The 14107-nt window shown below is 38.3% G+C and overlaps 1 protein-coding gene across 1 annotated transcript in view; it reads left to right on the top strand.

Annotated features, from left to right (window-relative positions):
• Positions 1 to 4773: 4773 nt before the first annotated feature.
• The window catches only part of LOC140331971 (NXPE family member 2-like), a 19286-nt gene continuing 9952 nt past the window's right edge, over positions 4774 to 14107 (top strand). The window contains exons 1-3 of the mRNA XM_072413297.1: positions 4774 to 4851; positions 11240 to 11931; positions 13032 to 13096. Coding sequence (XP_072269398.1) covers positions 4825 to 4851; positions 11240 to 11931; positions 13032 to 13096 — 784 coding nt within the window. The 5' untranslated portion in view covers positions 4774 to 4824. The remainder of the gene's footprint in view (positions 4852 to 11239; positions 11932 to 13031; positions 13097 to 14107) is intronic.

The raw sequence follows: 14107 nt of genomic DNA, 5'->3' as shown, positions 1-14107 counted from the left end.
CCTGGAAAAGATTAGGATATCGTCCAAGTAGACGACCACGCAGGTGTAAAGCAGATCACGAATTATGTTGTTTACAAAGTTTTGAAATACTGCGGGGGCATTACAGAGCCCAAAGGGCATGACAAGATACTCATAATGTCCATCACGAGTATTGAACGAAGTCTTACACTCATCCTCTTGCGTAATTCGGATAAGGTTATAGGTCCCGCGCAGATCCAACTTAGAGAATACGGTAGCACCTTGAATATGGTCGAACAGCTCAGAGATAGGGGTAGTGGATATCGATTCTTGACAGTAATTTTTTTTCAGACCCCTGTAATCAATACAGGGACTCAGGGACCCATCTTTCTTCCAAAAAAAGAATCCTGCGCCCGCAGGTGAAGTGGATTCGCAAATGAACCCTCTTTCAAGGTTTTCCTTAATATATGCTGTCATGACCTGGGTCTCGGGTCTGGACAGGGGATAAACTCGACCACGGGGAGGCTTAGTACCAGGTAAGAGATCAATGGAGCAATCATAAGGATGATGGGGTGGCAGGCTCTCTGCCTTTTGTTTGGAGAAGACGTCCTTAAAATCTTGATAGGAGTCAGGAAGGCCAGGCAATGGTGCAGTCTCAGTCAGGCAGACAGTCCATGCGGGTGCAATTCTCTGCAGGCAGTTGTGAAGGCAGTTAGAGCTCCAGGAAAGAATGTCTCCAGAAACCCAGTCAATCACTGGAGAGTGCTGGCGAAGCCAGGGCATACCCAAAAGGAGTTGGTTCACTAGCTGGGGCATTACTAGGAACTCCAGAGTCTCAAAATGGAGCACCCCCACCCGGAGAGAAAGTGACCTGGTTTTGAAACGGATGGGCTCAGGAATGACTGTACCATTCACTATGGAAATAGGGATAGGGTTATCTAGAGCTACCAGTGGAATCCGATGCTTGAATGCGAAACTCTGGTCCATGAATTTGGCGGCGACTCCAGAATCCAGATAAGCCTCGGCCCAAACAGTCTGGACAGGGAAGAACAGCTGCACTCTAAATGTAATCTTGGAAGAGGGAGTACGAAACAATGGACCTAGGGAATCCTCCCTGCCATTCCCTAGGTCAGGGCTTTGGGGCGCCTGAGAGGACAGTGATTTCTGTAATGTCCCTCACCCCCACAGTACAGACACAGGTGTTGCACACTGCGACATGTACACTCTGATACCGGGAGTATGGATCGATTGGTCTTCATGTGTTCTGGAGAAGATCCCGTAGACTCAGATGGTTTGGCCACTGGAAGGGAGATTAGCAGGGAATGTGCTGCACGTTCCTGGCCACGTTCTCGGAGGCGTCGGTCAATTCTGATAGCTAGCTGCATGGCAGCATCCAGGCTCTCAGGTGGAGGGTAGTGTACCAGGGTGTCTTTATTCTTCTCAGCTAGGCCTAGCTGAAATTGGGAACGGAGAGCAGGATTGTTCCACTGCGAATCTGCAGACCACCTGCGAATTCAGCGCAGTACTCCTCTGCGGACCTATGTCCCTGGCACAAGGCACGAAGGGCAGATTCAGCAGAAGCGGCTCGATCTGGGTCATCATAGAGCAGACCAAGTGCATGGAAAAAGCATCCACAGAGGCTAGAGCTGGATTTCCTGGAGGCAGACTGAAGCCCTAAGACTGAGGATCGCCTTGCAATAAGGATATGACCAGACCTATTCGCTGTTCCTCAGTGCCTGAGGAAAATGGAAGCAGGGGAAAATACAGTAGGCAGGAATTTTTAAAATTGGAAAAGTGCTTCCGGTCCCCAGCAAAGCGATCAGGTAGGTTCATCTTAGGTTTGGATGCAGGTGAAATATTAGTTGGAGCTGCAGCAGCAAGTGCTGAGGGGGGAGTAGAAGCAACGCTGCCTAGCAGGGAGGTCTGGAGTTGCTAAAGGCGAGTTGATAAATCCTGCAGCACCTGTACAACTTGATTTGTTTGAGCCTCCTGTTGTTCAATTCGTCGCTCCAGGGCTTGCACAGAGCTGGGTAGAGGAATGTCAGTGGGATCCATGGCCTCAGCAATCTGTCACGGACAGGACAATTGACAGGAGGTGGACCCTCTGTTCTACCAGCACATTTAGCCGAGGTGATATCAGAGGCACAGAGTCTAAGGTACCGCCCGGTGTTCACCAGAGCACCCTGCAAGGGGTGTTGGGCTTTGCTGTGAACAGCACCCAGGTTGCGGCCCTCAGACTCACCCGTGCAGGTAGTAGCTGACAGCTGGAAATAACCAAAGGCGTAGTACAAAATCGACAGACAGATTCAAAAGCGAATACAGGACCGGGTCAGGGCAGGCAGAGAACAGGCAGGGTCAGGACAAGCCAAGGTCAGTAACAGGAAACTGAATACTACTCAGGAACCTCAGGTTGTAACACCTACTGCTGAGGCAATAGGTGTCTGACTGTGCCCAGCATATATAGGGAGACTGACAGGCTAGCTGGGCGGGGACTAGGGGGACAGGTGAGAATCAAATGGTAGAAATGGCTCAGCAACGCCCCTTAGTGCAGAGCAGCTAGAGCAAGGTGGGAACAGCTGCTGCTAATCAGACACTATCAGGAGGACAAGTACCAGATCAGCAGTGCTGCTGATATGTGACACCTATTTTGCTGACTGCATCTGCTAGGGATTTTTTACTATCTTTTCCCTGGAAACTGAGACTTGATTGACCTGTGCTACCATTCAGCATCATATTAAAAATAGAGTCTACTTAATTTTCAGAGATTATACTTATATAGGGGATTCTACTACACTACCCTACTTCCTTTGAACTTTTCAACGGATCATCTCTTTTTTTAGGTTCACTTTATCTTTCCTCCAAGATTAAGTCATATTTTGAATTATATCACCTGAACCCCGTATGTATACATAGAGAACTTTTTATTGACCTATCACTACCCCTGAGGAAGCCCACTATGGCGAAACGCATAGGGTACTATGGTTTATATGAAAGGGTTCATACCTACTTAACTATTGCATGGTGATGTATAATTGTTTATTATATGCAGGAACCTGTATAGTGCCACAGCAGGCCTTAACAAAACTTTGTATCGCTAGAAACTATTGTGACATACAGAGAAAAGGTTGTAATTGTTTTTTTGTAACTCTGTGTGAAAATTGATCAAATCCTGTAGAGATCATAAGGGAAAATTATGACTAACGGGTAAAAAGGATATAATTCTTTTATAATTTTGTATGTAAACTTTTCTATATTTGTGCCAAAAACTCTTTCTCTGACTTTTATTTAATTATCAGTATATAATTATCAGTATATAAACCACAGTTAGGCACAATCAAAATATAGAGATATCTACCACACACTACTCTAATGATATGAAAAATTGTTTTAAGATACACGTTCATACATGCACAGTGATTACCTGATCATAAATATGGGGATAATTACCATACCCTGTTCTGCAATACTGGTCAAATAACATTTGTTCAATGATTAAGTGAAATTATTAATAGTTATACAAATATTATTTCCTTTTTTTTTTTAGAATCTCTCCCTTGTACTCTCAAGGAAACTTATAGAGTTTACAAGGCACATGATTCAGTAGTGGTCTTGAGCTTGGTGATTTTGTGTTTGGACTTTGACAAAGCTTGTATATATTTACTGTACCTTCGTTACTCATTTACATGTATCATTATATGATGTGCTTTCAAAGGAGAAATTGTGTAACATACATTTTTATTTTATCATTTCTAATATGTTTTATTGATAAAACTGATAAAGTGATTGTTTTATTGGAATATTGTCAGAAAGGTCTGACTTTACATGTGCCCTATATATTGAATTACAAAGGTATGTTGTAAAATTCTCACAACAACTAAAGCTTGATTGGAAGAAAAAACAGTGTGACGCCTCTTTTGATATTAACTTTTTATAAATTTATATATTTAAACTTATTTATAGAGCATGAACATATTATGCAGTGTTGTGTTAAGGAAACTCCTACCTCTTTCTAAAAACAACATATCCTTCCTAAATAATTATCCACTCTGGTCTATTTTCTGCCTTATTTTGGTATGCTAGTATTATGTATATTTTATTATTAATATCCTTACTTATCCTGCTTACCATTGCACTCACTAGATTCTCCACCTTGTCCCTGTCTCCTCTCACTTTCTTCTCCTCCCAGATCCTAGTTTGCACCCCTCCTTAAATGCAGCCAGTTTATATCAAAGCTACTGAAGGCTGACAAAGACATAATTCAATTAAGAATCCTACTTTTTGCACTATAGCCCTTCAAAGCCTGGAAAAGCCATGCATTAACCAGTACCATCAAGCAGGGTACAAACGACTAATGGCAACAATGAAATGCATGTTCTAGGAACATTACGCAACCATGAAATGTAGTTGTACAAGTTGTAAAGTGTTTCAGTGTGTCCTAACAGCAAAACTAATAGCACTGTTTTCTACGTCCTTGTGACATAAGTAATAATTAGAATGCAAGCTTTAATGAGTTTGTTACACGCCCTTTTCTTGTACTTGTAAAGCATAGAACCTGCTGTGCAACTTTCATGGTAATAACAGTAAGGATTCTACAGGGTACTGAAACACACGGCATAGTAAGTCTTCTATATTTCTTTATATATTTTCTATATATTTCTTTATTGTACACACACACACACACACACACACACACACATATATATATATATATATATATATATATATATATATATATATACCGTATATATATATATATTCATCAAACTAATTCATCTGTTTTTTCTTTCTCTTGTGCATAGAATGAATTCACTTCTAACATACAAGAGTCTCCTGATAGTGATTGCTGGGTTTTCTTTCCTATCAGCCATGATTTACTATCAAAAAATGAAAAAGGTAAGGGCTTTTTGTAAATATAAATTTTATTTAATTATTTGTTTTGTGCCTAGTGAAAGTTGACTATAAATACATGGGCAGTACCATGGCTCAGGGGTTAGCACTCTGGCCTTTGCAGTGCTAGGTCCTAGGTTTGAATCTCAGCCAGGACACTATCTGCATGGAGTTTGCAGGTTCTCCCGGTGTCTGCGTGGGTTTCCTCTGGGTACTCCAGTTTCCCAAAAACATGCAGTTAGGTTAATTGGCTTCCCCCTAAATTGATCTTAGACTACAATAATGACATATGATTATAGTAGGGACATTAGATTGTGAGCTCCTTTGAGGGCCAGTTAGTGACATGACTATGCTGTTTGTACAGCCCTGTGTAATATGATGGCGATATATAAATACTGTGTAATAATAATAATATATATATTGTGAGGGGTTACGCTCAGGATCACCTTTCCTGGGGTCAAAGGACACTTGTCTGATTCATCCAACTCAGATCACACACCGAGTATAAGGGTTCAGCTGACTTGTAGCCAGGTTTATTTGAAGAATGCAGATAAAATAACAAAAATAGCAAAAGAAAACCTCGCCTGTCCAGCACTTACTATACATCTGACGTTCCTGTCTATCAGCTGGAGGGCTTCTCCCTGTCAGCTCAAAACCAAGCTTTCAGCAACCTTCTGCTCACTTTTCAGCTCACTCACCCAGACCGACTTTCTGAGTCTCCCAGCCGAGCTCCCTTACAGACTGACTGTCTGTGTCTCCCCAAGTTAAGCTCACTCACACAGTCCACCTGGCTGTGTCTCTCCAAAAAGAGCTGTCTCCAAATAGAGCTGCACTGACACCTGTCTGTGTCTCTCCAAGGCAAGCTGAGCCCGCACAGACCCCTGTCTGTGTCCCTCCAAGTCAAGCTCCTGGCTCTGTGTTATATCCCCACCCTTAGTGCTTCTTTATTAATTGCCTTGGTGTCACAATATTTTTATATATATATACATATATATATATATATATATATATATATATATATATATATACCGTTATATATATATATATATATATATATATATATATATATATATATATATATATATATATATATATATATATATTTATACATGTTAGACTGTTCAGGTGAATTTAGAGTTAGACTGCATTACTTTGGGGTCTATTTATATAGCGGTAACTTTCTAGTAGTGAATCTTCTAGGTCCATAGTGAAAGTAAATAATTCTCCACCAGGAAATGTTTTAGATTCACTGCTTTATAGATAGACCACTCTGCTGCATTGCAATTGTACAGCACCTGACTGCTGAATTCATCAACTTAAGTCTACCCAACATGTTTAACAGTTGTTTACCTCAAGAAAAACACACATCCTGTGTGACATGGATTTAAAATGAACACAGCAATAATTTATTTATCAAACATCAAACAATTAATAATAATTACCACCATATATACCATAATTTAACAAAACTATTTTTGTTTCCTATTATAGAGGAGGAGGGTGCTCTTTGGTGTCTGCTAACATAAAGAGGTTTAACTAAATCTAACTTTGTTCCTAGCCGCACTCCAACCAGTTCAAGGACAGCTACAACTGACCATTTCTGTTACACCTAGCCACATCTATATAACCATTTCCATAATTCTAGAAAACCTCAAAGATCCCCTAAACTTCCCAGCTGTGACAAACAATACAGAAAAACACAACAGCAATGGAGAATATCATTTAAAGGGGAGGAAACTTTTCCTCTTTCAATTTAGACCCTTATCATTCCCCCAGCTCCTAACCCTGCATCCCCTCCCAACCACTCAACCTCTAGGCACCAATCAGGTTACATCTTTCCCCCCTGCTAAAAGTAACTTTAGTTTAGTTCAATCAGTTATAAAGCCCATTGGTTTTTTCATGCCTCTGTGCCTTTCTATCTACTGATTTTATGTGAAATGAAGTTGAAATTCCTCATTCTTCCCTCACAATAGCATACCTCCTTAATCTAGTTATTACTCAATTGTGCTCTGAACTGTACACTTCATACAGCTATATTATGTTTTATGCACATTTGTTCATCTACTACAAGATTATTGCTATTTTCTTACGTGTAGGATAAATGTCATTAAATGCATGACCTGGAACAATAAAACTGTACTTTTGATCTCTAACCATCTGCTGTTTTCTAAACAGAATATTCACATTGCTGGAGACTTTACTTAAATCTCCATGAGGTAAATATGAGACAATGGGACTGATCTATGAAAATAGTTTAGACTGTTCACTAAGCAAAGCAAATTATCTTGCAAAAATGTTTTCACTTTACTTAGCAAATATTATAAATATTATAGCAAAAAATATTCAATGTGCAAAGAAATTCAATGTTTGCACATCATTGCACCTCAATCACTAAGCTAAGTAAAAATTCCCTTGAAGAGTGATGATTCATTTTGGTAAGTAAACTACCTTGCTTTAGTAAGCCAACCTTAGTGGGTTCAATTGGGCACAGTGAACAAGATTATCAGTCAGCCAAAAAACTTTACTAAACTGGTTTCACCCGCAAGTGTAAAACATTTGTTTATTCTAGTGAAGATTGAAAGCAGAGGAATACTTAACTTATCCCTTGCTACTGCTTGATTGTCCTTGCTGTATAATTGGTTCCACAAAGCTTCTCCTATTTGTTGTTCACCTGCCTTTTCCCATAAAACATCACATACCATGCAAAGCCACCCATCTGGGGAGTAAAGAAGATCATTGCCAAGTATTTTTCTATTGGAAAATTTACCCTGGATTAAATTATAATTTGGTCCTTCCTATCCAGGAGAGGAGGAGAGCATGGCAGGAAGAGCTACTTTTTTTGTTAGCACACTTTGTACCTACATATGTCTGCCGCTGACGATGCCACATGCTGGGAAACTTTATTAAATGTCATCCCCTTTTAACAGTCTGCAGCTAACACTAGGTGCAGGCTCTCATTCCAAGGTGTCACCAACTCAATAAAAATCAGGAACCAATCTAATTCAGCTCATTGGGAGTGATTGGGAACCACTTTGTATAGGCTACAGTGCAGTTGCAGTGGACTGTTGCTGTTGTTCCTGAACAGAACATGTTGTTTCTAAATGCCCTTGAGCAGCCAGATGCTTCCATGCAACCACCTTCAACCACAGCTCACACTGGGAAAACTGGAAAATGGTTGAAGCAGTTGCTGTTGGAGGACTGAAAGATCTATCAACTTCCTGAAAACATTGAACATCAGCAAACCACAACCTTTGTAACATAGGAGAACCCATGAAATAACTTTCATGTCCTAGGGAACCCCTGCTATACCTACCCTATTCACATCTCAAAGTAGTGTGGTGGTCAGTAGGAATAACTCCTCTTAACATGCTGGAAAGTGAGAAGAATTCCTGTTACAGATAGCCATAAAGATCTTTGGTGTCAGTGGTAGGGGAGCTGAGAGGCACAAATGCTTATTACTCTAGGACCCCCTAGCAGTTTCTGAAGGAACTCTGGTTGGAACACATTGTTCTAGAACAGGGGTCCCCAACCCACGGCCGTCTTACAGCTGAGCTGTGAAAGCAGACCCAGCTTGGGGGGCGCACTGGCCTGATCCACTGACCATGTCCCAGTGATGTCGTGAGTGTTTACGTTGCTGGCAGGGTGGGAAATTCAAAATCCATTTGCATTGCATTCAAAACAAAATAGCTTTATTGAATGCAATACATTAGATTTATATGTGTAAAAGCAGTACATTGTTTTCAAGAACATTTATTTTACAGTATATATAATAGTGTGAGTATAATATTTATTTATTTTATCATTTTTACCTGATTATTATTATATTATACTGTAAAATAAATTTTCATGAAAAACAATGTACTGCTTTTAGACATATAAAACCGGAGAGAAATGTACAGCTAGGATGGTGAACGTGGCATATAACCTGTACAACTCAATTGAAAAAAATGCAAATCTTCTAGGGAAAAAAATATAAAAAATAAAAAACATACAATTGGCTAGTTGCATAAGTGTGCAAACCTTTAAATTTATGCTTCGTCAAAGCATTGTCATTATAGCTTTCAGTCAGGTAGGAATCTATCAGCACAGCACATCTTGACTTGGCAATCTTTACCAATTCTTCCTTGCAAAAGTTCAGATTGTGGAAGCATTTTCTGTACACAGCCCTCTTTGGGCTGCTCCACAGATTTTCTTTTGGATTTAGATCTGGGCTCTGGCTGAGCCATTCTAAAACTTAAATTTTCTTCTGGTTAAGTCATTCTTTTATTGATTTGGTGTATGCTTTGGGTCATTGTCGGGTTGAAAGGTGAAATTCCTCTTCAACTTAAGCTTTCTAGCAGACACCTGAAAGATTTGGGCCAAAAAGGGCTGGTATCTGGAACTGTTCATAATTCCTTTCACCTTGACTAAAGCCCCAGATAAGCAACCCCGAAGCATGATACTGCCACCACCATGATACTGCCACCACCATGATACTGTCACTAAGTGCTTATAAAATGTTGCTTATAAATTTCGAAACTGTATTCTTACAAGATCCCTGAAAAATTAGATTCCTTCTTCGAGAAGTCATATACCGAGTTGTTAAAAGTTTCTAACTATATATAATATGATTTAGAAATGTAGGTTTTATCACCATAGTAAAAAAGGTGAAGGTGAAGCTTTCTTTCATCTCGGTTATGGTAAAGCTGATTAAGAAGCCATTTCCACCCCTCCTCTACCACCCCATGCCTAGCACCAGTACCACTCCTATCACATTGGCCATGATGCTCTTGTTCACCATATGTAAACTACAGGACCAGTAGTTGGTGAAAAAAATGTTCCCTGGTTTGAACTGTACAAAGTGTGTTACTGTAAGTTTGTTTGGGTGGATTTACAGCAGTGACAGATGAATATAGAGCAATGATTTCTTTTTAGAACATACTATTTACCTACATAAAAAATTCCCTATTTATGTATTGTATATTGTATTGTATTATGTATATATTTATGTATAAATGTTTTTATTGCATATATAAAAACACGAACAAGTGTACTGTAATGTTTTGGTGAAGTTGAGAAGTAACTGAAATTTTCAGAACACATTACCCATAATAACACTCTCTGTTTATAACAGTACAAACAGTGTTACTGCAAATATAAGAAGGGATAAAAAAGAAGGGACTCAAAAGGGTGAAAGTATTTGCTTTTAAAACATATAACCTCCCAAGAAAACCCTGTTTAAGGCTGTACAAATGTTGTTAATGCAAATTTGACCACACGCACGCATGTACTACAGTTTTACGAGTTTTTCAATTACAAATAATGCTTTTTAAGAAGAGGAAACCACCAAAAATGGGCCTGATTTATTAAAGTTCTCCAAGGATGGAGAGGATACACTTTCATCAGTGAAGCTGGAATGAGTTTCTATTTGTTAGCAAATGTTTTGAATCCTTGACCAGATCCATTCCAGGTTTGCTGGATCGCCCACCTTCACTGTTGAAAGTGTATCCTCTCCAGCCTTGGAGAGCTTTAAAAAATAAATTATGTCAGTTACAATAAAGTGATGTGGACCAACATTATAGCCCTTTTATTGATAAAGGAAAAGGATAGAGTTAAAAGTTTAGGTAACTCCCCTCTATCTAAAATTGTGAAGTTTAAAGCCATAGACAAAGTTTTATATCAAGCATGGAGTCTAGATTTATAGTCATTCTTGATCAAGAACCTAGTATGTGAATTGAAATGTCAACATTTTAGATGTAAAAATGAACTCTGTGCTGCTCTCTTTATATTTGAATAAAAGTTACTATAATGTTGGTGCTAATACCTTTGCTATACTGATATAAACTCATTTTTGGTGGCATTGTGTTCTGCTCTCAGTATCAATATATTCATTTTTCATATCGATCACTTTTTTCCCACTCCTTCCCAACACGACTTCTGGCCCACAGAGCAGTAAAAGAAAACTGCAGTATTGTTGCCTTAATGTCTCTTAACAAAACACACTGAAATGGCTGCTGTAATGCCCCCTTCTCTATATAAGATCTTAGTGGGGCATATAAAATATGATGCAGGCATAGAATAAAACACCTACTAGGTTGTCAGCACCAAACATGGTTACCAGAATTCCCTACTCCTCCCCCAGCCGCTCACTGATACCCCTGGGCATTATAGAACAGCCAGCTTTTAAACTACATGTTGATTGAATAGTTGTGATGTTCAGCTCCAGCATACCCAAAACGAATTAAAAAAGTTTTGGCCAATTTACTGGTCAGCTTGAATTTAAACAGCACAAAAGTGCATGGTGTAAAGTGCAAACTATATTGGTGCAAAGTGCATGGTGCAAGTGCAAACTATACTGTAAATAATAATAAACTCTGCTTTTATTTTTTTTTTTTTTCAATTATTTTTTTTAAAGTGTTGGAGGCAAGATTTGTCTGAAATAATTTCAGATGGGACAGTCGTGCAAGTATCAAAACTTCAGGAAAAAATAAGTGAGATATTTGATCAAATAGACCGGAAAATTCCTAAAAACAATATTTCAACCATTGAAAAAGCAACCAGTGCCAAGAACAGCAAAGTCTTCCTATTTAATCCAAAGAGTACCTACTGTGTGGGGGACCAATTAATAGTACAAGTTGAAATGTATGACTACCAAGGTAATAAGAAGACATATGGAGGAGACTATTTAAGGGCAAGAATGTATTCATTAGACATTGGAGCAGGAGCTTCTGGAAGAATTGAGGATTTTTATAATGGGACTTATCATGTCCATTATACTTTATTCTGGGAAGGTAGAGTTCAAATTTCTGTATTTCTTATGCACCCAAGTGAAGGATCATCAGCCCTCTGGAACTATAGAAACAAATGGCATGGATATACAGAGCATGTGGGCAGGTTTATAAAGGATAAAGAAGTAAAAGAGGTAACATGTGGATTTGACCTCAACAAAACACAAGAACTTTGTGAATATAAAGACCAGCAAGAAGAGGAATACTTTTACTGTGTAAAACCTTCATATTTTAGCTGTGAATCACTTTCTGATGTCAAGAGCAGGAGGAGGCCTGACAAAACATTATTAACAAAGCTAGATGAGAGCTTATTAAACAAGTAAGTAAAAGATGTGTATTGGAAACAATGTAAGTTACAGCAGTAACACAACAAGTCTTTAGGCACTAAATGTTGGTGCAGAGATGAGACAATGGCTGGTTGTTTCTTGTTACTGTGTTTTACATACTCTAGCTTTGAGCACAAAACATTAAATTTATTTTTTAAATTAAGTTTGCCAAAAGAAAATGACTTTAGAATTGAACCCCTATAATTCAGATTCATTCAGATAAAAAAGGCAATTCATTGCTTGTCTGAATAAAGGGGTCATACACTACATATTTTTAAAAATGATATATTTTATAGATTTAATAAAGCATCAGGATCTAGTAGAAAACAAAAAATGAGTGCATACTTAAATGATATTTGATAAATATATTGATCAAACATTAATTGAGAATGCTTGTTCTGTCATTTACTATTACCACCTGCCAATTGATAGGAGTTCTTCTAAAATGGTTCTGCTGATTGTTATAATAAACAACAGGGAGCACTTCCATTGGTGCTTGATGGAGAGCATATTTTTCTGAATGTCAGATGTGTGGTTTGATGTAGCCTATTAAAGAGTTGGTATAGAAAGGGCTATATACAGAACAGTTCTGAAAAGTTCCTGTAAAACTATCAGCAAAACTATTCCTGGAAATATCAGACACATGACACATGTACCGTATGTTCCGAAATACAGATGAAGGAAGACACTTACCCAATCTAAAAGGGTAAATGTTTGGCCTGGAGTTGTACCTAAATAATCTCAAAATCACAAAGCCATCACTATTCTTGAAATGCAATAGTGCATTTGTTAGCAGAACTATACATAAAGAGGCTTGTTTACCAAAGAAGCTGAGAATCTTCACACAATTTAAATTGCAAGTTATTGTTAATTTATTTCATCTGCACATAACTAGGCAACTAAATATTTACACACTTTATTGTGGGAACATTATCACTTCCTTTTGACAAGGAATCACCTCAGATGTCTTTTGTTGTTACATAATTGCCTAAATACATACAACTTCAAATATTTTCAAAGAACAGAATACAGATAAACTTTTCATTCTCTGTTGGTAATTGATCCAATAATTACTTTTATCTTGATTATGAAGGTCCAATACAAGAGTTGAAATTCCAAAAAACTTTGATGCTATCAATGTGCTATCCTGCAACAATCGTAAGTATTTCTATTGCAATTTTTTTTAGTAATTATCTTGTTTTTCTGTCCTAAAGAAGTCCTGTGGTGTAAGATACCATACTAATTCCTTGGCATACAGTTGCACTGTGTATCCCCACCGGCTGCTTTTTTATATTTTTTCTCTTATTTCTACATTTTTTGTTATAGCTGATCTCATCCAGCCTCTTTTGGCCTTTTCATGCCATACCTGCCTTTGCTCCAAGTTTGGTTGCAAACTTTTGCCTTGGCCAGACTTCCAACAGTGGAATAGTGTTGTGTACTGTGTGCAAGACAACAGCTTCTGCTGGGTTGCATGTGAAAGGAAAGACATTTAACTGGTGTAAAGAAATAAAAACATTGTTATCACACAACTAGAAGAGCCTGAAAATAACTTAACGTGGCAGGTGTTTATTGCAGAAAGAGACAGGCAGAAGCCAGAATAAACCATCAGAGCTGACCAAAGTCCCTAATTTAAAGCTAAACAGTAGTTTATTGTGAATATGAATAATTACATGAAATTATTAACCATAGTATATTGTTTGAAATGAAATGCTTGTGTATGCCTGTGCATGGCTAGCTTCAGTGGTTTCCTCTGTGTCCACTACTATTTACACTATTTATATGTTTAAATCAATAGATGTAGCCTTGTTTTTTACACCTTACTCCTTTACTTTCTTGAAAATGCCACTATTGGGCATCTTTATGTATTTATTAGACTGGACATAAGCCAGTACACTCAGTACACAAATCTTTTTGGAATGAGAATGTCTATAATGATAAACTTTTATATAATACAGGTAGTCCCCGGGTTACATACGAGATTGGGACAGAGGCCCTTATTTATGAAAGCTCTCCAAGTCCAGAGAGAATACACTTTCAGAAGTGAAGCTGGGTGATCCAGAAATCATGGAATGGATTTGTAAAAATAATTTGCTATTTGCTAGCAAATGTTTTGAATCCTGGACCAGATCCATTCCAGGTTTGCTGGATCACCCAGCTTCACTGGTGAAA

This window comes from Pyxicephalus adspersus, chromosome 5, assembly GCF_032062135.1.
Source record: "Pyxicephalus adspersus chromosome 5, UCB_Pads_2.0, whole genome shotgun sequence".
NCBI classification, from domain to species: domain Eukaryota; kingdom Metazoa; phylum Chordata; class Amphibia; order Anura; family Pyxicephalidae; genus Pyxicephalus; species Pyxicephalus adspersus.
The sequence above is the reverse complement of the archived record's forward strand: the minus strand, read 5'-3'. Positions and strand labels throughout refer to the sequence as shown.